The sequence below is a fragment of the Diplotaxodon limnothrissa genome, linkage group LG7, assembly GCF_057381915.1.
Source record: "Diplotaxodon limnothrissa isolate DT_005_m linkage group LG7, D_limnothrissa_male_GT1.1, whole genome shotgun sequence".
Classification (NCBI taxonomy): Eukaryota; Metazoa; Chordata; class Actinopteri; order Cichliformes; family Cichlidae; genus Diplotaxodon; species Diplotaxodon limnothrissa.
In genome coordinates, this window is record NC_140602.1 from 17286425 (window position 1) to 17311715 (window position 25291).

A 25291-nucleotide genomic window follows, 5' to 3' on the forward strand; every position below is an offset into this window, starting at 1 on the left:
TGTCAGACAGCAAACTAATGACCTTAGCCAGGTGTCCATCACTGTTATTTCAGGCTAAAACTTTAGAAACAGCTGATAATTTGTATATAATTGCACCACTAATATCTTCTTGTTTATTTACTACTTTTAAACAAAGTTCACTGATAAGAAATGTGCAGGTTAAAAAAGTTGTTAGCGAATGCGACTTCTCGTGTTCCTGATGAAGACCCACCCTTTAAACCTGCCGTAGGGTTTTGGCTGGATATCTGTCGCTCCCAGTTGAGACCAGTTGAGACTGGATGATAATCTGGGAAAAGGCTGGGGAAGATCTGGGGATTGGAGCCTGTGTTATGAGAAGAATGTCTGCTGCCTCACAAGCGTGACCCTGTGGTACATACAGTACAGACATGTAATGTAACGAATTGCCTCACTGTCAGACAGGTCAGGACAAGAATGAATACATCAGAGAGCAGCCCGACAGCAAGCCCTGTTTATAATTAAAATCCTTTTTTTAAAAATATGGGTTGTGTTTGTCAGATGGAAAATTTAGGACGTTTAGAAAAATAACACTCACATAGATATCCCACTGTGGGATGTGCTGGTTGTGTTAAAAATGTTAATTTTTCCTGGTCCTAAAACTGAGATATAGATTTATGGTGTTTATGAATATTTATGAATAGAATCATAGAAACCAGTCACGTTTTGACTGTATGCAACAATTTCTTTTTTCTTTTTTTTACAAGAAAGAAAATGTTTGTTAACATATAACATGTGAAGTTCAAGGAGATTTTTTTTAATTTCCTTACATGGTGAAATATTACCACCTAGTGGTTGATGTTGGATATCCTCAACTTAATTTGTTTTTTCATAACAAAGCAGAAAGCTATGTCTCTAAGTCTCAGAATTAAAATAAAATAAATAAAATAAAAATTAATTTATGTTTAATTTTCAAGTTTTGCGCTTAAAAAGATAAGCAGTTTGGATTTTTACCATATATAATTTTTTTTACTATATATCAATACGTTTCTTTCTTTCTTTCCTTAAAAAAACAAAAAACAAAACAAACTTTATTAGCCATAAAAATGACTCCCAATCAAATGAAAGATTTTCAAATCTTTCTAGCTTTTCCGCAAAGGATATTGCAGAAAAGCTAAAGCATACCTGCCTGCTGAGACGCTCCTCAGCAGTGCTAATGGCCATTAGCACTATATGTGCAATATATGTAACTACTGTCCACTGTATTTAGCTTGAGCTCTCACCTGCGGAAGATTACATGCAGGTTCGTTTCGTTTCCCAATCTTTAGCTAAATGTTTGTCACTTTTGTTTCAAATAGAGAGCGCCGTTTAGCAAAAATATCTCAAAAAAATAAAGTCGTTATTCAGTGTTTTTGTTGTTTCGGTTGTCACAGTTCTGCTGTAATGGAGGAGCTGTTGACTTGGTACTATTTTAAGTTATTTCGCCTAAAACATTAGCTACAGCTGGACAGTTCAGTTTTTTGCGAGAGACTTTGAATGGAAGCAGTGTGGTAGCTAGCTAGCTATTTATCTAAAACCAGTCGTTGTGTGTTCGCGTTTTCATCAATGATTGTACCTCAGCTGTGAGAATGAAATTTCATACATTTTTGAAATCTATGATATAATATTCCGGGAATGGTACATTTTATTAAATACTGTGGAATGAGAATGATGGATACCGTCCCTTCGATAGCTCAGATGGTAGAGCGGAGGACTGTAGAGGCGAAAGCTGAAATCCTTAGGTCGCTGGTTCGAATCCGGCTCGAAGGAGACATGTTTTTTTTTGTTTTTTTTTGTTTTTTTAAACTTCTCAGTAAATGTTTTGACATACGGCCAGTCGTTTTTGTACTGTTTAATTTAAACGTGTGCTCATTCATCTTTCATTGACAGAGGAATGCGATCAGTTCAGTTGTTCAGCAAGATTACTGTGAAACTCCTAAGCCAAATTTAATGAACCTTGGTGGAGAGGTGGCGCACTGGAAAAGCAATAAAGCATTAATGCTTTAAAACTGCAAGGTGAGATTGCTGAGAATGCCTTTGTAATCGTCCATGCAATTAATGTTAGTATGCTATTATTCTGTAAGCTTCTTTCAGTTCTTGTCCTGCTAATCTGTCTCACCCCTGTGGTAAGGCATACCCCACCTCTTACTGAAATGTGCCCCAGCTCTGCCTCACTCTGGCTGGTAAAGTAAGGAATGGAATGAGTGCATATATGTTAAACTGAATCTATAATTGTAGAGCTATAGCATTTTTTCTAACGTTGAACCGCCTCTGTGCATGTTAGATTTCTGCTCCTGTGCTGCTATCTTGTCCTGAGCTGTTTGTTGAGCTGTTTGTGCAACCTTTGAGTTTATTGACTGCAGACCTTCTGCTTTATTTTCCACAGGCTCTTCCTTTTGGCACCTCAAGGTGGTGGAGCAGCTGTCCAGCCGGGTAGGTGCTGTTTAACTGGGTAAGGAAGCTTCTGCCAACCTAACTTTGCTGAAGTTCAACACACACAAAGACAGGACAAATGTAGCACCTCCAAACTAATTAGCATGTTATTCTCAGGGTATGCTGATGAGAGGCTGGAAATCACTGGCACATTTACTAATTTTGTGTTACTTCACTGAAAACGGTCAGGTTTGATTGATTTTTGAGATATATTTCTACAAATTTGCCTCTCTGTCCCTGATAATAGTATAAGGAACATTATTCACACAACATGACCTAAATGGATGAGAATAGGAACGCTTAAAAACTTTGATTATGTTAAGCTGGAAATATATTAATGACAATTAAATAGGATTTAAAATACATCAGCAAAATCACAGGTTGTGCTAAGATAATTATGACTTGAAAATTGTACAAGAAGAAATCATGTGACAATAAAGAGTCAATTAGGCACGTTTAAAAAGGGACAAAAAAGTTTAGATATAAACAAGTGGAATGTACATCAGGGTAAGGTGCAGTATACACAAGTTAAACCCGATTGACTATGTGCACGTTAGCATATGCTACTTCCGGTGCGGAAACTCCTGTGGGGAGCTTTGTTTCCGGTGTCCTATTCACGACCTGTTTACGGTCCAAAACAAGTTAAGCAAATGAATGAATCAAGCGGCGATTTACATTTCTATAGATGTCTTGGGCATTTACCCAATATATCTGTAAATGATGTTCATCAACTTGTCGATATTTTTTCCCTGTGCCTCAGAGCAAAAGAGAAAAGGGATTCAAATGTTATATTTCTCAGCTGTCCCTCGTTTATCGCGGGTGTTATGTTCTAAAAAATAACCAGCAATAGGTGAAATCAAGTAGCCAATTTTATTTTTTGACGGTGCAAAACGTTTCGTGGACATACAGTACTGCACTTCAGAGTCACACTGCTAGCGATCGATGCAGCGATTCTGTACTGTACAGGAGAGACGTCACGGAGGAGATCGTCCGCAGCGATCAGGACGCAGGACACATTGTGATGTAAAAAAGCATGCAAACTTGCACTAAAAAATCTGCGAAACAGTGAGGTAGAAGGTGAACCGTGTTATAGTGAGGGACCGCTGTAATTTTGAAGGTAAATCACAACATACCCTTCGTAAATGCTAATGTGTAGAAACCTTTACCAGCAATCATTCATTTTTTTCACGGTTTGTTAGCATGCTGTGTAGGTGTGTACTTGACTAGCTGATCTCGACATAACGGGGGAAACATCTGGTTTAACTATTCTTCACCTGTAGTTTGAATGCTGAACATTTGCCTGTTTAAATCATAAGACCAGTCACTATACAGAGATGTGCTTCTGAATGTGGACGAGTTTTCTGCTGCAGTAATGCAGTTCTGCTTGTGTTGAGTGATGTAAACAACTGATCGATCTAAACTCTTTAAACGTCAAAATTGATCATTAGATTTTTTATGACACAACAGCCGTGAGTGTTCCCACCTTCTGCTCTTTGTAACTTAATGCGATCTTTCCGTTTTCGAGTTTTGGACATGATTTTGTATATCTTCGCAGTAGCGATTGACCGCAAAGTAAAGCTACCGGAAATGTACAACCCTACATCCGGTCTCAAACCAGGAAGTTAGCATTTTCTCGTGCACAGGGTCAGTAGTTGCTTGCATAATATTCTGTATGTAGAATAGCCAGTTCATAAGCTTGTGAGAGAAGTCAGTGTGTACATTTAGTCTTCAAGGGACATAAGAATACAGCATCCTGAAATCACATCTCCTGAGGTTTGGGTGACTTTCTAACAATTCTTTAATGGGAATAGAAAATTCACAAATCCAACAAACTCAGATGCAAGAAAGAAAGAGCCTGCACACCGCTCTTATCAGTGAAGTGTCACAGTGAAGCGTAAGGATCCGTTTCTCCCATTCTGCTCCAGTTGGTCTCAGATAATGGCCACACACTTTTGACTAACTGTGGTGTTGACCAAGATCACTGTGTAGGATCTTTGTTTTTTTGTGACTGAAGTAATTGCCAAAAAAACCCAAAAAACTTGTTTGGCGTGTGCTTTCATTCGTGGCGAACACGCTTCCTGGGGGAGGCCGGAGAGTCCAGGGAAAAGGCAGTGGGAGAGACGGGGCGGGACTCGGGGATGTACTCTGTCTGGTACTTCTCAATGTAAGGTTTGGCCACATTCCACACCTGGGTTGAAAATATAAGCACATTTAACGACATGCCACGTGGAGCACGTGCACTGAACAACTTTTTAGAACTTGCCTTTTGATCAAGTAGCAGGCGGTGAACCGCTTCGATATCAGGCGACATGAATCTGTCTTTAATCCACGGTCTGTTTAACAGCAGGAGAGTAAAAGGAGAAAGTGGAACAACGGGTAAATATTAACTATTAGGTATATAGTTTCAACAGGCTCAAAATTTTGTACCTTGGCCACATCTGTTTGACTTACTTGACCACGCTGCGAACAAGTTCATAGACCTTCTCCAGTGGAGTGGTGGTACGGAGTGGGCGGAGGAACTCGATGCCCTGACATGCGGCCAGCAGCTCTATAGCAAGGACTGGTAACAGGAAGTATCAATTCAGTTTGGCCAAATCCCAAAAATATATCTCTCATTTTAGTGATAAATATTGAAAACATTAAATAACATAGATCACAGCCAATTGAAAGCCATCTATGGGTTTTTACTGCTGTTTGAGCCTTTAGTTTATTCCATGACTTACAAGAACTGTGGATTTTTTTCCTCAAACTTTTTTCAAAAGACGGAGAAAATAATTTTAAGCACAGAGATAAATTATATTTGATGATAGTTTAATCATTTATCTGTTTTTTAAAACCTGTTGGTTTAAGGTTAACCTCTGTATCCGCCCAGTAACCTGCGGTTTTGTCTTGTCGGTGTACACTGGCATGGTTTTCAGCAGCGACCTTTGCACTTTTTGCAACAGAAGCAGCGGAAACTGACCGGTTAGTCTCTTTGATTCAGGGACGCTTGTTGTTTTCAAAGAGTTACAGTAAAAACAGTTGGTTATTTGTAAATCTGATAGTGGTAATGCAGCAGAACTATGGAACAGATTAATCATTTTACTCACTTATTTGTTGTCTGTATAGAGTTTTATTGGAATTTTAGGACTCCCCACCATAAATCTATTAATTATTATACATAATCACAGAATCACGTTGTTAGGAACACCTGCTCAGTTGCTCGTTAGCACAAATGTCTAATCACCCAGTCACATGTTAGCAACTCAGTGCATTTAGGCATGAGACATGATCAAGACAGCCAACTGAAGTTCAAACTGAGCATCTGAATGTGGAAGAAAGATGATTTAAGTGAACGTGGCATGGTTGTTGGCACCAGATGGACTGTCCCAAGTATTTCAGAAACCGCTAATCTACTGGGGATTTTCCCAAATAATCATCTCTAGGGTTTAGAAAGAATTTTCCAAAAAATATCCAGTGAGTGGCAGTTCTCTGGGTGAAAATGCCTTCTTAATGCCAAAGATCACAGTAGAGTGACCAGATTGCTTTGAGCTGATATGAAGGAAACTGTAACTCAAATACTGTTGCTACTCATTAGAAACACAACAAATCACACTTTAAAGCAGATGGCCTACATTAACAGAAGACCACTCAGGTGCCATCTATGTCAGCTAACAACAGGAAACTAAGGGTACAGTTTTCACAAGGAAAAAAAAATTGGACCACATAAAACTGGAAAAATGTTGCCTGGTCTGATGAGTCTTGATTTCTACTGCAAAAGTTAGATCCTTATGACTGGTAGGGTCAGATTTTGGCATAAACAACATGAAACCGTGGATCCATCCTGCCTTTTATCAACAGCTCAGGGTTGTGGTGATGGAGTGGTGCAGGGAACGTTTTTTGGTGCACTTTGAACCATTTCATACCAACTGAGCATTGTTTAAACACCAAATCTTACATATTGTTCATCTTTTAAATGCTTCTTACATCAGAAGATAGACACAAAGCTCAGATAATCTCAAAGTGGCTTCTTAGACATGACAGTGAATTTGCTTCACAGTCACCAGATTTAAATCCAACAGAGCACATTTGGGATGTGATGGAGCAGGAGATTTACGTGATGGATGTGGAGACAAACCGGCAGCGCCTGTCATGATAGTATGAGGAATGTTTCCAGCTCCTTGATGAATCTGTGGCACAAAGAATTAAGCCAACCCAGTACTTGTGAGGTGTACATAATTTAACAATGCTATACCTTACCTTGCTCCACATGCTCTATTACCCTCAGGGCCTTCCTAGCAGCCCATCCTCCCATAGACACGTGGTCCTCCGTGGCAGCACTAGTAGACAAAGAGTCCACAGATGATGGGTGACACAAAACTTTGTTTTCTGAAACTGAACAGCGTGAAAGAGTTGAGATTAATGTCAGTGCTCCTGCTCAAATATTGGGTAAGAAGAAAAGAAAAAAAACCCTACAAATTTATAACATTAGATCTTTTATTAAAAAATGCACTCTGAAGTGCAATATTCAATATCAAAGCCTGTTTAGTAAATAATGTTATCATAATCTCATTGAAATTGGAATAATTTAGTAGGAGATTATATGTTACTTCATGTTTTTCACACAAACCTAAGGCGGCTGCAGTGCAGTGGGCAATCATGAAGCCTGAGTTGAGTCCACCCTCGTTGACGAGGAAGGCAGGCAGCTCACTCAGAGAGGGGTTACACAACCTCTCGATCCTCCTTTCGCTGATTGAAGCCAGCTCGTGGACTGCAATGGCTAAAAAATCCAGAGCCTATGAGAAAGAAAACAGTTGTTTAAGAAAGAAGAATCAAATCTAAAGCGAACCGAAACAAACTATCTTATTACTACATACCTTAGCTGGGTATTCCCCATGGAAATTCCCACCTGAAATGGTCTCACCTCTTTCTGCAAATACCATCTGGTGAGACCGTTAAGACAAAATTAACTGATTTCCAGTAAAATCCTGTGTGCAGTTTGTGGCAGATCCAACTTCAGTTATCAGACTTGAGACCAAACTGGCTAAATTTCATAGATCAGTCTTTTCCTCTAGTTTGAAAGACAGAAAAGGATACAGGGTTGTCAGTGGCACTGTTGATTTCTGTGTTGATGATATTCTGGACAAATGCAATTGTGTCATTGGCAATTCCATGAACCTGCGAGCAGAGAGAGGACACAACACTCAGAAAGAGATGTACGATGCTCAAACATAGTTTTGCTGCAGCTCCATATCTGCTTTCTATGTGGTAGACACACTATCTATCATGTGAGAAGTTTTCCCTTTCCCATCTAGAAGCTGCAGAAGCTTTAAAACGCTGTGGGAGAAACCTGTGATTTGGGGATTTATAAATAAACTTGGGGTTACCTGAGGACAGCACCGCATGGTGTAGGCATCCTGGACTCTGTCACAGAACCTGTGGCTCTCTGTAAGAACACACCAGAACAATATGACACTCATTAAACACAGCATATTTAAGGCTGCATGATATTAGAAGGCTATACTCCATTAATGCCTGTTGGCAAATGCACCCCCAGTAACTCATGCATCTCATCTTGAGGTGGTGCAACTCTGAAACCACTGCCAGTGGTAAGAGCATTTCTAATATGCAAACAAGTTTTCGGGAGGAGGAAGGCACACAAATGTAAAATGCAGTGATCAGAACTTTACATGAATACTATTTGATGTTCATCAAACCTGCAATCTGGGATGGGTGGTGATCAGAGTCCAACAGTGAGCGGAAGCGTTGAGCCACCTCTATTTGCCCCGGATGTGGCCGCAGTGCATGGATGTCTGTGGGAAGAGACCAGAAATTGAATAAGGATGGATGACATGTAGTGCAGTTATACAATTGGAGGTAAATAATTTCATCTAGTTTCTGGTTTTCTTCGGGTTTATAGCTTCTGCGCACCACTGTCAAAGGCCTTGGTGGTTCCCTTTAGCACCTCCAGGGTGAGAGCAGCAATAATATCTGCCTGCTGGGCAATCGCCTGGGCTCGCTCCACGGCCTCTGCCCCTAGAGAGGTAATCATCTGTGTCCCATTGATCAGAGCCAGACCCTGTTAGGGAATCCCAGAGATTGAGATGGGTGTACAACCCCAATTGCAAAAGAAGAAAAAATTTGAGTAGGTGTGTAAAATGTAAATATAAACAAAACGCAGGGATTTTGCAAAGATAATTTTTTTAAGGATTTTTTTACAGTGTCATTATTTTTACAAGTTAACCCTCATATTACCTTTTATTTTGCTAAAATTATTTTAATTCCATATATTTGGCCTAATATGTATTTTATTGTATATTTATGATGCAAATGCAGTTTATACTTCAAAATCTGTTATCAGTGAACTCTGGGTCAAATCACAACAGTGCAGACAAATCAAATAGATGAGCTTTTCTTTTTTTTTGAACATTACCTCTTTAGGTTTTAGTGATATTGGCTTTAGTCCATGTGCCTCCAGGACCTGGTCAGGAATGAAAGATGAAAAACATGTAAAAAGTCCAGGGTCATCAGAAAGCAAACAATGTTTCCATTTGCACCCTGAAACCTTTCACTCTTGTAAACAAGAGACACGTTTTCCTACGATAGTAGTTGCCCTCTTGTTTTACAACTCCAGAAAAGTCACTCTGAGCTTACGTATTTGGCATCAGCCCACCCGCTCGTGGGAGACCACATTTTTCCCTCTCCCATGAGTCCGAGGGCCAGGTGAGAGAGGGGTGCCAGGTCACCACTAGCACCTACTGTTCCCTTTTCAGGGACAAAGGAGAGGCAGGAGGCTGAGGGGACAAAGTTATGGAGACAAAAGTAAGTCCTATGACAGCTGTCCTACCCCTGTCCTTAAATAAAGTTATCCACAGTTTACTGAAGCTGATATCTCACATCAGCTAACTGGTTTGAAGCTTACCGTTAAAGGCCTGGATCATGGCCTGGAGGGTTTCAAGAGAAACACCACTGTGCCCTTTGGCCAAAACATTGATCCTCAAAGCGAGCAACATGCGGGTCCTCTCTGGGCTTAACGGGTTCCCCACACCTATGCGTCACAGCATAACTCTGATTAAGATGATTGACGTACAGAGGGCCTGAAAACATTAAAATCAACATATCTGCGTCACAAAGAGTATCATCACCTGCTGAGTGTGAGCGCACCAAGTTTTCCTGGAGCTCCCTGTGGAACGAAAAGTGCATGGCATCAGTCAACAAACAAAAAGGGCTCTGTGTGGGTGATTACAAAGACCAGAAATAGATCGTAAAATGTATTTAAGGACAACTTAAAAACTCTACTTGAGTTTGCTGACAGGAATGACAGTTCGGGCAAATTTGCCAAAACCCGTTGTGATCCCATAGACAACTGCAGGGAGAACACACATAGGGAACTGAACACACAAAGTCTCCTATTTTTCCAGATACTGTAATTTAGCCAGTTTAAATTAAGCTCATTTGCACTGAATCACTGTATTTTAACCTTTGTTTTCTTTGACAATGGTGTCCAAAAGCTCTCTGGATTGCACAACCTTTCTTTCTGCCTCAGGAGTCAGCTAAAAAACAATGATAAAGGGAGACATTGGATCAAGTAAAAGATTACAACGGAGCAGTTACAGACAACAAAAGAGGTTTGTTGATCATTACCTTTATCTTGTAGAGTCCTCTGCCTAAGTTGATGAGATCTGTTGACGTCAGGCTGTTGCCATCTAAAGAAATATACTGGACAGAGAGTTTCACGTTTCACGGAGTTAGTTAATATGATATGAATATGTTTTCAATTTTATCGGAAAATACACTTACCTCTTCAGGCTCTTTGTATGCTGCCGTGCTAGTTGACAAACTTAATTAAGGATAACATTTGGCAAAATGTAGTGTCACTCTCAGATTAATTATAATTTCCCACAAGGACAATTTTAACCCGAAATTAAAACAGTATGTGAAGAAAAAATGGCATTAAAAAAAGATTGAATCGTTTTTAGTGCACACTACAGCACCTACTACAGCTGCTATGGCACAAATATCCAACAAGTTTAAGGATACAGATGAGAAACTCCCGGTTCACACGGAATAAAGTCAGGAGACATGGTATCTCCTTCAATAGCTGAAATGCACAGGAAAATAAATCACAATGTGTGCATTCCCCCCTTGGTTCACACAGTAGTTATATTTAAAGTAAATTACTTATTATACACAATTACGCATCACTGAAGCAGAGTTAAAGGTAAACCATCGTCACCGTCTTTTAAATGTGTTGCACACATTTTTAATATATGCATTCTTCGTGTAGAAAGTTATTACCAAGCTCGACAAAGTCGTTATCCTCCAGTACATCTTCGATGGTGTCATCCGCGTCCAGCAGACCCAAACCCTGGCACCTGCGCACAACAAAACGAGTGTCTTTCACAGCCGTGATGCCGCCGTTGTCCGGTTTGTTCTTTATGTAACGTTTAAGCGCTTCCTGTCCGAGCCACTGGATGGTTTTGGAAGTGTCCCGGCAGGGCACTGCCAGCCACTCATCTCGAATGTGTACAGTAAAACGAGGCATCGCGCATCAGCGGGACTTGGCTGCAGTGAGTCCTGCGCGCCGCTCTCTGAGGTACCACTCTGGGCCGTTTACAGTTCGGCCACCAATAACACGCAGCTGGGGGAGCCACGCCTCCCCAGCATCACACCTCTAGAGATCATTGACCCACACGGACCGGTCTCAGTCTCACAAGTGCTTCCAATCCAATCGATGCGTTCACGTGATGTTTGAAAGTGCTCAAGTGTCTATAGAGGCTAAACACAGTGAATTAGATTAGAGGTCACCAGAGGAGTATGGGGCACCGTTTGTAAAGTGAAACATGCTGAAATTAACATCAACATTTTTCCACATTTAGCTCAAAACCTTACAAAAACATGTTTTTTCGAGTCATTTTTTTTACAACATTTAGTAAAATATTTGTAACTTTTCATATTTAAAACACAATTTTAAATGTTAAATCTAAATATTAAATTTAAATCTAAATGTTAAATCTAAATATTAAATTTAAATCTAAATGTTAAATCTAAATATTATATTTAAATCTAAATGTTAAATTTAAACATTAAATGTTCAATCTAAATGTTACAGGAAAGTAAATATTTAGCTAACGATCGTGGCTCAAGAGTTGGGAGTTCGCCTTGTAATCGGAAGGTTGCCGGTTCGAGCCCCGGCTTGGACAGTCTCGGTCGTTGTGTCCTTGGGCAAGACACTTCACCTGTTGCCTACTGGTGGTGGTCAGAGGGCCCGGTGGCGCCAGTGTCCGGCAGCCTCGCCTCTGTCAGTGCGCCCCAGGGTGGCTGTGGCTACAATGTAGCTTGCCATCACCAGTGTGTGAATGTGTGTGTGAATGGGTGGATGGCAGGTTGTGTAAAGCGCTTTGGGGTCCTTAGGGACTAGTAAAGCGCTATACAAATACAGGCCATTTACCATTTACCATAACATGCAAATCTATTGTACGGGTCAACAGAAATACCAAAATATAAGCTTTACGAAAACCTCTGGTGCAAAATTGTGTAAGGAGCTTGGAAAGAAAAGCGTCTGGACTTCTTACTTGAAGACGTTTCACCTCTCATCTGAGAAGCTTCTTCAGTTCTAAGGTCAAATGGTGGAGAGTCCCAGATATAAACCCAGTGGGAGTTTCCCCCCAAAGAGGGACAAATGACCCCCTGATGATCCTCTACCTAATCACATGAGCCAAGGTGTGAAAGCGGGTGTGGGTCACAATCAGCCAGGATTTCGGGTGAGCTCATTGTGAAACCTGGCCCCACCCTATCATGTGATTTCCTGAAGTCAGGTGGCCCAGGATGTGAGTGGCCGTTAAGGCGTCTGGGAAGGGATCTCAAAACTGGATTGTAGATGGCAGACAGCTGGCGTCGTAAACCACTGCCTCTGTTCAAAGATGGTCGCGCACAGTGGACGTAAATGGCTTCTTTCACTCCTCTTTCAAACCATCTGTCCTCTCTGTTCAAAATGTGAACGTTGGCATCTTCGAAAGAGTGACCTTTGTCCTTTAGATGCAGATGAATCCCTGAGCAAAGACCACAACATCACTATATTACCAGCTGATAAGGGAAGGTGCACCGTGGTCCTAAACACAACGGATTACCACACAAAGATCACTACTCTCCTCAGTGACAACAATACCTACGAAGCCTTAAAGCGAGACCCCACAAGCAGCTACAAAAAGAAAGTTATAGCTTGCCTTCAAGACCTTGAAAGAGACAAAATCATTGACCGCCTTACATATCACCACCTTTACCCAGGGGATGCCATACCCTGCATTTACGGACTTCCTAAGATCCACTCAGACCCATTGTCAGTAGCATAAACTCAGCCACTTACAACATCTCGAAACACCTTGCTACCGTCCTAGCACCTCTCGTGGGAAACACCCCACATCACATCAAGAACACCGACTTCACCGACAAGGTCCAGAAACCTACCCTGGACCCAGATGAAACCATGGTGTCCTTTGATGTAGTCTCCCTCTTCACTTGCATACCCACCACGGAGGCAGTGGAGACTGTCAGAAAACGACTACAAGAAGACAGCTCCTTGGAGGACAGGACCAACTTCACACCCGATCAGATTTGCACACTGTTAGAGCTCTGCCTCACCACTACATATTTCAAATACAACGAGGGTTTCTACAGACAAAAACATGGCTGTGCCATGGGTTCCCCCTTGTCACCTATTGTAGCCAACCTTTACATGGAGGAAGTGGAAAGGAAGGCTCTTGGCTCTTTTAAAGGGAGAGTACCCAGCCACTGGTACAGATATGTAGACGACACATGGGTCAAAATCAAAAGACAAGAAGTGGAATCCTTCACCGCGCACATTAACGCTGTGGATAAAAACATCAAGTTCACTAGGGAAGACACAAAGCACGACTGTTTGCCTTTCCTGGACTGCGCTGTGCACATTGAAGAGAATGGCAACCTCAACATTGAAGTTTATCGGAAGCCCACACACACGGACCAGTACCTCCTGTTTGACTCCCTTCACCCTCTGGAACACAAACTTGGAGTAATTAGGACCCTACACAACCGGGCAGAACATGTTCCCTCTAAGCCTGAAGGGAAAAAGAAGGAACACACACATGTAAAGGAAGCACTGGAAAACTGGTTATCCTAATTGGGCGTTTATAAAGTCAGCAAAGAGGCAAAGAAAAGAAGATCAGACACCAGCGAGGGAGGATAAGAAAGACAGACGCAACAACATTGTCATCCCTTATGTAGCCGGTGTATCAGAGAAACTCAGGAGAGTTTTCTCCAAGCACGGCATCCCGGTGTACTTCAGACCCAGCAACACGCTCAGACAGAAACTGGTTCACCTGAAAGACAAAACTCCTAAACACAAAGTTAACAATGTGGTGTATGCTGTACAGTGCAGCAAGGAATGCCCAGACCTCTACATTGGAGAGACCAAACAGCCATTTCACAAGCGCATGGCACAACATAGAAGAGCCACCTCCACGGGACAAGACTCAGCAGTTCATCTGCATCTAAAGGACAATGGTCACTCTTTCGAGGATGCCAACGTTCACATTTTGGACAGAGAGGACAGATGGTTTGAAAGAGGAGTGAAAGAAGCCATCTATGTCCACTGTGAGCGACCATCTTTGAACAGAGGCGGTGGTTTACGACACCAGCTGTCTGCCATCTATAATCCAGTTTTGCGATCCCTTCCCAGACACCTTAACGCCCACTCACACCCTGGGCCACCTGACCTCAGGAAATCACATGATAGGGTGGGGCCAGGTTTCACAATGAGCTCACCCGAAACCCTGGCTGATTGTGACCCACACCCGCTTTCACACCTTGGCTCATGTGATTAAGTAGAGGATCATTAGGGGGTCCTTTGTCCCTCTTTGGGGGGAAACTCCCACTGGGTTTAAATCTGGGACTCTCCACCATTTGACCTTAGAACTGAAGAAGCTTCTCGGATGAGAGGTGAAACGTCTTCAAGCAACTCAAAGAAGTCCAGACGCTTTTCTTTCCAAGCTCCTTAGACTACGATGACCTGGATGACTGAGAACCTTCACAGACATACTCCGGTGCAAAAGTGTGCCGGTAGTGGTCAGATTGTGTCTGCTCTCCCATGATGGTCACTTCTCACCGCCATGAGCTGCTTCACTTCTTGCCTACCAGCATGTCCAGCGATTTGGCTGGACATGTGCTGCAGCGATTGTGAAGTGGAGCCAGCAGCTGCCGAGAGTCCACTACTGCTGAACCTTTGGATGGCCGACAAAAGGGATCTTCCGATGTTTTCAGCTAAATCGCTGGACGTGCTGGTAGACAAGAAGTGAAGCAGCTCATGGCGGTGAGAAGTGACCATCAGGGGAGAGCAGATACAATCTGACCACTACCGGCACACTTTTGCACCGAAGGTTTTCGTAAAGCTTTTATTTTTTGTATTTCCGTTGAGCCGTACATTAAATTTGCATGTTAGCTAAATATTCAGTTCTCTGTAACATTTAAATTTAACATGTAGAATATAATATTTAGATTTAACATTTAGATTTAGATTTAAATATAATATTTAGATTTAACATTTACCATTTAGAGTTAAATATAATATTTAGATTTAACATTTAACATTTAGATTTAACATTTGGATTTAGATTTAAATTTAATATTTAGATTTAACATTTAGATTTAACATTTAACATTTAGATTTAACATTTGGATTTAGATTTAAATTTAATATTTAGATTTAACATTTAGATTTAACATTTAACATTTAGATTTAACATTTGGATTTAGATTTAAATATAATACTTAGATTTAACATTTACCATTTAGAGTTAAATATAATATTTAGATTTAACATTTAACATTTAGATTTAACATTTGGATTTAGATTTAAATTTAATATTTAGATTTAACATTTAGATTTAACATTTAAAATTGTGTTTTAAATATGAAAAGTTACAAATATTTTACTAAATGTTGTAAAAAAAATGACTCGAACAAACATGTTTTTGTAAGGTTTTGAGCTAAATGTGGAAAAATGTTGCCGTTAATTTCAGCATGTTTCACTTTACAAACGGCGCCCCATAGTGGAGAGGTAGACTTTTTTTTAAAACTTAAAGTGTAATAGTGCAATCAGTGATGGTTTAACACTGAGATCAAGTTTTTAGCTGCTTCATTTTATGACATGCTCAGTTCTTAGAGTGCAGTCACAGATTAAAGGAATTAAAGCAGAACCTTTGTACCCTGCTGCCTTCACTTGTTAGATATTAAAAGAGGTGTTCAGTGCCATAGCAGCCAGACAGCTAATCAGCTACTGAATAAAATGCCAGCTATATCTTCACAAGTTCTTTCACATTACAACAAAACCTCACAATTTAATGTAATTGGATTCAGTTCTTGCAAAAACGGACACTCTAATGCAGGCTGTAACCTCTGCTTTACTTTTTCAACAGTTATTAGACCAACAATTATTTCTCCTTTTTTCTATGGGAGTCAAAAAGGCCACTTATCTACAAGGCCAAGCTTCAAGTGGCAGCAGCTCAATATGTCGAGAGGTCAAAATCATTTTAACTTAATGTATTTAATTTCAAACTGATGCAACACCATCAATATCCAGTAGCTCCGAAAGTTGCTATAAGTTTGCAAGGATCAACTACATGCAATGATAAACCTCAGGAGCCCTGTAAAAGTACTTAAAAATGATTACAGGAGCCACATCAGTACATCAGTCAGATTTTTTTTCTGTCTTTCATCACAAAGCAAACACAAATAAACAACCATCCAGGCTTTTAGGAAAACATTATTACCAACAAACATTTATTGCACAGTCAGATTTAATCAGTGCAGTGTAATTGGTTTAAAGGTACAAAGGACAGTCTTTTTTTTTTTTTATTTAATAGGAAAAAGAATATTGTAGTTGTAGATATACACTGATTAGTGGGTAATTGCATGATTAATGGGTAATTGCATCTTCCAACAAAGGGATCTTAAACTTAGAATTAATCCACTAAAAATCCACAGGAGCATGGACGGCTTGTAAACTGCCATGTTGCTACACCATCTTGAATCCAGTGGTTGAGATGGACATCACCATTCTGCCTAATTGTGTTTTATGTCTGTGGCTGGAGACATAGTGCGCCAAAGGCCGAGGACAGTCAGCAGAGTAGACATGCGACACTCCACTCTCAGGTTAAACAACCTCATCATTTTAAGATAATGTTAGGCCTTAACAAAATCACACCTTCCCACACTCTAAGGAGTTTAAGCAGTTCAGACTGATATGAGGCTATGTGAAATGTAAAAGCATCACAAGTACATTTCAGTGATAAAGATATTTAACTGTATTTAAATTTGTCAAACATAAATAAACCCCCAAAACAGTGTTTCACAACTTGCTTGGCTTTTAGACAGAAAACCTGTCTCACTGTCAGACCTCCTCCGCCTCATTGTGCACTGCATCAGCAGAGACACGCTAATGCTGACTGAGATCACAATGCTATATTTATTTGTGGTGAGGATAATTGGGTTTGCAGATGACTCAAAGCGCAAAGTTTCCTAGTACAAACATGCAGGATGCCTTTTCTTTGTGCTCTCGAAGTGCTCCAGGAACTGGTCATTCTAAACTGGCAGTAGGTGCGGATGTGAGTGTGTGTGCGGTGCCTCTCGTCCTCTGACAGCTGGGATAGACTCCAGCCTCCTTCTAAGCCCCAGGTTGAGTGTTTGAGGTCATGGATGGTTAATTGTGTTTGCCTTAAGAGGTCCGGTGAACACATAATTCACATTTTAGAAGTTAAAAAAAGACCTATTACGGAAGATAAAACACTCATCACTGTCTGAGACATTGTCGCCTCGCTGAATAGTGTTATAATGCGTGTCACTCAGTAGTCTCTTCTTAAAATTAGGAGGCTCATGTCCCATGCATCTTCCAAAATATACATATATGCATTCCTGCTTCATTTCCTTTTTGTTGCACAGGTTCCAATTTTGCCTTTTCTATCTGTTTCTGAAATCAAATAACCAGAAATATGTCTAAAATGTATGAGTTCCAAATGATGTGATGTAAAAAGAAAGTGTGTCCCTATTCAGATGCAAATATAGTCAATTATAATGCGGTGTATCAGCAAGGCATATTCAGCAGTATTGATTGGGGGAGGACTTCTGGCCTGCTAATGAGGCGTGCCTGAACGCATCACAGTCTGCAGACCGATGATGTCAGTTTACGAGATGTAGGAGTCTCTGCATCACCATGTGTGCCGACACAGTATAGGCCTACTGCTGACCGTCAGCGGGCAAGCAGTGGAGAAAGAGGAGGGGAGGAAAAGTGTGTTTACACAGACGGCAAACTGCCTGGGGAATCGTAGGGGAGAGGAAGTCAGCCGGCTCTGTGTCTGCCTGCTCCAACTTCCTGCTCAGAAAAAGAAAAAGCACAGGATCCTATTTCAGTCCAGCACAACTCCTGTAGACCAGAAGTAAGCATGGAAAAACAAGGAATCACACAAGCGTCGCCGTAAACTTTTTCGGAGGGACCAGACCGAGCCGGAGATCGCAGGTAAGGTCAAAAATAAGCGGGCGTCTTTCCGTGAACAGCGCTTTGTTGCCTGATTGGTGGCTTGTGTGTGAGAGAGAGAGAAATAACGCATGCCGAGTCGGGCGAGCGGCCGTAATTGCGTTTCAGTTAATTGTCTTGGCTGTAAACACGTTTGGTTTTTTGTTTTCTGCTTCAGCTTAAAGTCTTAAGGTCGAGCTGGTTTCTAAGTTTCTACACAAGAATGGCACAGATTTGGGGTCAGACAGAAATGTATCGTCTTCCGGTGCGAGCAACATCTTGAAAATGAGTCAGTGGGGCAGTGTAGTGATTCAGACCTCCGTGCGTAAAAGTGAGTGTAACTTTGCAACTGAGCAAAGAAAAAGAAAAGGGAGAGGCAAATGAAAAAGCAGTGGAAAAAAACAACAACAGAAAAATAGCCTCAGAGTCATTAAAACCTGTTTTCAGATGCTTTTTTCTTGCGGGTCCCCCTGTTGAATTTTCCACCGCCAGTGAACAGGAAGAGAGCAGATTTAGTCATGGCTAAGTAATGTCTGCATACACCATCTAATCTCATTAGGAGTTTCCGTTCAGCCAACACACTGGATGGCTTTGTGCACAAGCGAGACTTCTCGGGGCGAGCATCCCGCAACAGGGCTCGTCGTGCCCCGACCAAAACCACCACAATATCCCCCAGATATTCTTAGAAAGACTCCTAGCACTATTTCATTTGCGGTTCTCACAGTGACTTGTTGCCTCGCTGCAGAGCTGAGATGTGGGCTTTTTAATTTCTGTTTTGCTAGGTTTAACTCTCTGTTGTTTTTTCCTGTAGTGGGTTAGTTGTACTATATTTAATAGGTTATACTCTATGAAGCTACTACTGAGGTCTGACCTGCTGCAGCAGCAGCATGCTTAGAGCATCTCGCAAAGCGGAATTTTCAAAGTCACACTGTCCTAAATTGCAGATCTGCCTGCTCAGTGGCCCCTTGCTGCAAGCGGAAAGCTTTACTTTCTAAAGTCGAATTGAAGGCTGGGTGTAGAGTGGGTTAACGGGTGGAGCTGTGAAAAAGGGGACAATGACGTGCTCTTTTGACCCTTATCCCTCTGGGAATTTTGTGGGAAGTGTGGCAGGATCAGGGAAGCACTCCCCTGCTGTGGGATCCCCTCTCCTCGCCATTTGTCCTTGGAAATAGAATAGGAGGAAGTCCTGACTTTGACAGGTTTGTAGTTTCACATGGCAGATAGAAAACTCAGGGGATGGCTTGTGTCGGAAATTAGTTCAGCCCTCTCTCTCTGCCCGTCCTTTCTGGACAAAGATAAGCAGCGGTTGAAAATCTTCTCCATAATCTCAGTTTTCTTTAGTGGCTTGTCATTTCAATTTCATTCATATAGCACCAAATCACAACAGCAGTCATCTTAAGATGCTTTATATTGTAAAGTACAGAGCGAAACCCCCAACAAACAAACCACCCCATTTGAACAAGCGCTTGGCGACAGTGGGGAGGAAAAACTCCCTTTTAGCAGGAACAAACCTCCGGCACAACCAGGCTCAGGTAAGGACAGCCATCTCCCGTGACCGGTCGGGGGGTGATGGGAGGAAGACACGATAATGAAATGAGAGCACAGTCCTTTCCATCAGTATTCAGACTGTATTATGTCAAAGGTCTGCTGTAATCATTTCCAAAAAAGAAGCTTTACATCATTCACAGTTATTTGTTGCATACTGGACTCCTCTGTTCATTCTCCACCTAAAACAAGCCATTTAACCTCCTTGTGTTTTTTTTTTTAACTTTCTTCTTCTTTCTTGGCTTCTCCGCACAAACAAAAGATTTGAACTTGAGTTGGGTGAAAGTTCTGTTTTAATAGTTAGACCTTCATGACATCACAAAGAACCAACAACACTTTCGTCTCAGAGGGGTTTTTTTTTAACGGAAGCTAATCTCATTCTTTGAAATTTTGGCCAAAAAAAAAAAAAAAAATCCAAATCATGTAAACGAGAGTAGCGATATAAACATGAGTGAGATTAAAACTAACGTACTGAAAATCATTCGTCATCAATCACATAAAAATAAAAAAATAAATAAAAATGGCCACCAGTTTCTCCTAAGGTGATGTCTCACCATGTTATCAGATAAACGCACTATTCAGAGTGACACAACTACCGAGAATAGCAGCGCATCACCTTACAGTAAAATTCTGGCCTTTGTTACTTGAACTATGACTTAACACATCATCTGCTTTATTGTCAGTTTCTTAGTAGTCATGTGATTTAATTTTTGTATTTTGAAATCAAGCAGTCATTCGAGCTCCGCTCTCGTCAGAGCTGTGGGGACAGAAACCCCCACTGCCGTTACTAGCATATGAGCTCCTAGCAGGCAGGCAGACAGGAGCTCCGAGGCTGCACATTCCTCTATTAAAGGAATAACCCACCCCGGGCCCGTCGTACTTCCTCTGGAGAGAGGGCCAGGTTGAACCGCAGCATATTTCTGGCTTGAGCTGTTGTTAGCCCCCCCCTCCCTTATTTTTTTCTCTCCTGTGGCTCCTGCTGCTGTTACATTACACTACACTCTTGACACACACTGTTCTATTCATTGGCGGTCTGCTCTTTCTTGCACCACATGTTGGAGCTCAAACAGATCGGCCCCTCTTTAGCCAGTAACTTAATTTAGTCTGTGTGCAATAAAACACAGTGGCAAGGCAGAACTGAGAAGGGGCGGGGGGGATAAAGGGATTATATTTAGATGAAATGTTGGGTTGTTTTGTTATAAACAAGTTATAAATGGACCTAAAGTAAAGTGTAAAGAGGGACTTGCCTTGTTCCCCTCCAAAGGTTTAATTTGTGTGCTTATTCGGTCACTGTGGCACCAGGCAGGTGTTACACACGCCAGTAATTTGGGTGCTTTTTCAGTAACGGCTCGCATCTGTTAGCATGTTTGGTGCTACTCTCCACACGCTGACCTAATCATTTGTGCGTCTCGCTGCAGGAATGGACAGTGCCATCACTCTGTGGCAGTTCTTGCTGCAGCTGCTGCTCGATCAGAGTCACAAGCACTTGATATGCTGGACGTCCACAGACGGCGAGTTCAAGCTCCTCAAGTCGGAGGAAGTGGCCAAGCTGTGGGGGCTGCGCAAGAACAAGACCAACATGAACTACGACAAGCTGAGCAGAGCCCTGCGCTACTACTACGACAAGGTTAATTAAAGTGATTCTAGTTGCCTCTCCATAATAGCACAGCTAATCGTGTGACCGCAGCTGCTGTGATAGGTTAGCCGGGAGAGGAGTGTGACGCCACGACACATTCTCTGTTCTTCCCTTTAGACTCACAAAATCCCCTGATAGACACTTCTGCTTCCTCTTTCTTGTAAAGCGCACACACAGATCTGACTGTGATGTAACAAAGCACTACTTTAGTGTGGCCCCAAACACTCCTCTGATATTCTATGTGTGTACCTGGTTTGTTTTTCATAATGATCTTATCGCGGTGAATTGTGTTTGCATGTTTTGCAGAACATCATCAAGAAGGTGATTGGCCAGAAGTTTGTTTATAAGTTTGTGTCCTTCCCTGAGATCCTTAAGATGGACCCGCAGGCGGTGGAGATGGGCCTGGCTTCGGGAAGGCTTCCCCTTCAAGAACAAGAGGCCCAGGAGCTGGAAGTGGAGGAGGAGGAGGAGGAAGCTGAGGAGGAGGCCCAGAGGAGGACCCTGGCAGCCTTGGGGGCACAGCAGTGTCGGAATGACTACCTCCACTCGGGTCTCTACTCGTCATTCAGCATCAGCTCCCTGCAGAAGCAGCCCGAACTCCTCCGTGCCCTGCAGGAGCGTCAGGAGGAGCAGCGCTCCGTCATCCGCTTCGGCACCAACGCCAACGAGAGGAGCTCTCCTCCCTCAGCCAAGCCCGAGTCCTATGTCTCACCGGGGCCATCTAAACTCGCCTCTCATTCCCCCTCCCCGTCCTCTCCTCACACTCAGCGCGGCCGGAGCCCCGCTGCTGAGGAGGAGGAGCAGGAGGACTCTGACCAAAGCGCTCAACCCCTCAATCTGTCCTCCGGGCACAGAGGGCGAGCCCTGCAGCCTCCTGAAAAGAGGAGCAGCAGCGGCGGTGGCAGAAGCAGTTCTCTTAACAGTAGCGCTAACCACGGAGATGGACTCCCCCCAAAAAGCAAAAAGCCTAAAGCTCTGGAGATTTCAGCACCGCCCCTGCTGCTGGCAGGGAGCGACATCGGCTCCATCGCACTCAACAGCCCGGCGCTGCCGTCTGGGTCACTCACTCCGGCCTTCTTCACTGCACAGGTGAGCTGAGCAGCAGAACTCTACAGATGCTACAATGACACTAGTTCCTCCCTCATTTCTAGACATGAGTCATATGTTGAGTCTCAACTGTGATTATGTGAGCACTTTGAGGACTAGTGACTCATTCATTGAGTGTCAAGGTGCTTTCCAGCATTTTGCCATCACATTGGATTAAATACGATTTGATCCCTAATTTAAGATCTAACACTTCACTCACACCTAGGATTGCACTCTTCATCTTGCTACAACTTTCCCTTCTCACGAGCACTCAGTCGCTCCTTTTTTCCCCTCTTTGTGATTTAACACAAACCCAGTAATCTCACTCCCTGCCAGACCACAGCTGAACGATACAGAGTCTGATAATAATCAATCTCAGAAAGACGATATTTCTGCCCGTGATGCCATCAGTGCCGTCCCCCCTGAGCGGTACTGTGGCTGATGATTGAACACCAGAGTATGACATCAGCGTCCCCAAAGCCCCTTATAGCGCTTTCTATATTTAGTCGTGCCTTCAAAAAAGGTTTTTGCGCAGTTTAAAACATCATTAAAATATATGTGTGATGTTTAGACCAAGTGCCGCATTTCTGTGTGGCAGTAATGTTTTGCTTTCGTCTGCCTGTGGAGCCATTGTTTTTTTTGTTTGTTTTTTTCAAATTTTATTTTCTGCCACAAGTTTAGAGCCAAATTCATCGAGCTACAGCATTTTGGGATTATACCAAAAGATCAAAACGGCCCACGGCTCCGGCACAAGCACCAACTTGAGTTTCATCATCTAATTTAGTTAATCGCGTGTTTGTACTGGAATTGTTACAAAGAGAGAGAAAAAACGAGCGCCACATCAGAGAGGGGTTCGTCCGTGCATCGAGGAAGACTTCGGAGCTACGCTCACACCGCCCGCTGACAAGGGCTGCGTACGATGAGATCAGAGGAGAGCGAGCGATTTACGCAAATCTTCGGTGAGTCCAACCTGCGAGAGGAGGGGAAGAGGCCCTAAGCGATGCCATATGCTCCAATAATTCCGTTAATACTCGAGCAGCAGGGCTGGGTCCCCTCGCAACACTGGCTCACTTCTCTGAGGTGACACAGGGGAAAGTAGGGGAGGAGGGGGGGAGAAGACTAGGGGAGACGGAAGGAGGGAGGGAGGGAGAAATTGATTTCATATGTTTTCTCTCTAGTTCCAAGTGCTTGACGACCACTGCCCCCCCTCCTCACATCACCCCTGTATTCGGGAGTAGAAACCACAGACTTCCTTCCTGCTTCGTCAGTTTGTTTTTCCAAACGCTGATACATGTCCGTTCACCATTTTCAGCATGTTGTGCATTAGCAAAACCCTCAGAGCAACATTCTCAATCCGCTGGTTGTGAGTTTTGTTTTTAATTTTGTCCCCACTAGTTTCTCTCATTTATATAAAGCCTCCCTCCCTGTGTGTTTTTCCCCCCACCCGTCAGACTCCCTCGGGTTTGCTGCTGGCTCACAGTCCGCTGTTGTCAGGCATCCACTTCTGGAGCAGCCTGAGCCCAGTCGCTCCGCTCAGCCCCGCCCGGCTGCAGGGCCACAGCTCCCTCTTTCAGGTAAGAAACACATACAGGTGTAGCGGAAGACAGAGGGACAAAAATAGCAGGAGATGAGAATAGAGGGTGTACTCAAAGGATTATTTACTGGTAGCGCTTTAAGCAGAGGAGGAAGTTGGAGAGGCTGCTGGGGCCAAATTAGTGCTTCTGCAAAAGCCTCATTGTTTCCAGCGGTTGATAAAAGAAAAGAGAGCAGAAGACCAGGGCAGGAAAAGCTTTTAGAGAGGGCGATTATGTGAGCTAGGTGAACCAAACTTTTTATTAAATGATTTCTAATGCTGCCCAAATGTTATGCGAGTATTTACCTAACAGGAAGCAAGAAAACTTTTTTTGTGTGTGTGTGAGTGTTATTTGCAAAGCAGCAGTCACAAAGGGTTGTGAAACTAGTTGAGACTAAGTAAGCAGGTCCTGCAGAGGTGTCCTGTTTCAGAGCTTGTGAGAGGGAGAGGAAATCCTGTGAATACTTCCTGTTTGAGCCCAGGGGAGCCAGTCTGAACAGGGTGGACTGGTTTGAGAGCTGCTCCTCATTTATGAAACACACACACACACATTATACCGGATTCATTGTGCGTAAATAAGACGACTTCTGTTGTAGAGTTGGAGGGGAGAGAGACAAGAAGGAAGCGGCACAATGAATTAAAAAAACAAAAAACAAAACAGGAAACCAGAGCAGTGACAATGCAACAGTTCCTTACCGGAAAGCGGTTTTCATAGAGACTCCATCCCCTCCCCACTAACTCTGTCCCTTTCTCTTCCTCTGCAGTTCCCCAGCCTAATCAACGGACACATGCCTGTCCCCCTGCCAAACCTGGAAGGAACACCCTCCTCCCTGCTCCTGTCTCCCACCACTCACAAATCCTGATCCAGGATCTGTGGAAAATGCCGCAAATTCATCGTTCTCTTGTTGAAAGTTTCTCATCATAATAATCAGCAGCAGCAGCAGCGATCTCTTATTCATGATGTCAGATTTTGTCTCAGAAAAGCAGAGACAGTTATGTGACCTCACCTTTTTTTTTTTCTCTTTTTTTTTGCACTTGACTTGCTTCAGATTCTGAGTGGTTGAAAGCACTTGGTAAAAGCCATACGCCACGATGTCTCAGAGACATCTGGCCTCTTTATGATAAAGAACAGCACGTTTCTACACTAGCCTGTCCGCGACGGACAGAAGCGCAGCTGCGAAAGGCTAACCAGCCGCTCAGCCTGCGCAGAGCCTGGTTCTTTTAATCTTTAGAAAAAAGAAAATAAAAAAAGAAACAAGTCTACTTGTTAACAATGTGAAACTGATCGTTTCACTTAACGTGGTATTGTATGTAACGTATGCACTATGCTTCTCAGATAGTACCGGCTGTGCCTTGTTGTCCTGTTTTTGTTTTCACTTTATTTCAAAATCTTTTAATGAAGACGAGATTTCAAATGAATGAAAACCATGTAACACTTACGTTCTTGTTTTTTTTTGGGTTTTTTTATACTGGACTTGGTAATACAATATGTATTCTGTAT

General features: G+C 42.5%; 2 protein-coding genes and 1 non-coding gene across 4 annotated transcripts; 2 read left to right on the top strand and 1 right to left on the bottom strand.

Moving 5' to 3' along the window:
• Positions 1 to 1677: 1677 nt before the first annotated feature.
• Positions 1678 to 1764, top strand: trnay-gua (transfer RNA tyrosine (anticodon GUA)). Its single transcript is given in 2 exon segments — positions 1678 to 1714; positions 1729 to 1764. It is a non-coding gene; the product is annotated as a tRNA-Tyr (tRNA).
• A 621-nt stretch (positions 1765 to 2385) lies between these two features.
• On the top strand, positions 2386 to 25191 carry LOC146628111 (ETS domain-containing protein Elk-3-like). Of its 2 annotated transcripts, none has more exons than XM_085359358.1 (5): positions 2386 to 2427; positions 20914 to 21122; positions 21438 to 22220; positions 23669 to 23791; positions 24555 to 25191. In XM_085359358.1, the coding sequence occupies exons 2-5, from the start codon at positions 20916 to 20918 to the stop codon at positions 24651 to 24653; spliced, it is 1212 nt and encodes a 403-aa protein (XP_085215484.1). In that variant the 5' UTR covers positions 2386 to 2427; positions 20914 to 20915; the 3' UTR covers positions 24654 to 25191. The 2 variants fall into 2 exon arrangements, with proteins under 2 accessions (XP_085215484.1, XP_085215483.1); XM_085359357.1 differs by lacking the exon at positions 2386 to 2427 and adding an exon at positions 17685 to 17953.
• Positions 2772 to 11024, bottom strand: hal (histidine ammonia-lyase). Its single transcript, XM_085359355.1, has 20 exons — positions 10705 to 11024; positions 10447 to 10507; positions 10207 to 10234; positions 10051 to 10125; positions 9887 to 9959; positions 9706 to 9772; positions 9552 to 9589; positions 9329 to 9454; positions 9061 to 9200; positions 8840 to 8887; positions 8338 to 8485; positions 8124 to 8219; positions 7794 to 7852; positions 7504 to 7584; positions 7284 to 7349; positions 7037 to 7202; positions 6667 to 6801; positions 4879 to 4987; positions 4691 to 4760; positions 2772 to 4615 (listed from the first exon to the last, which is right to left on the bottom strand). The coding sequence occupies exons 1-20, from the start codon at positions 10949 to 10951 to the stop codon at positions 4484 to 4486; spliced, it is 1965 nt and encodes a 654-aa protein (XP_085215481.1). The 5' UTR covers positions 10952 to 11024; the 3' UTR covers positions 2772 to 4483.
• Positions 25192 to 25291: the final 100 nt, after the last annotated feature.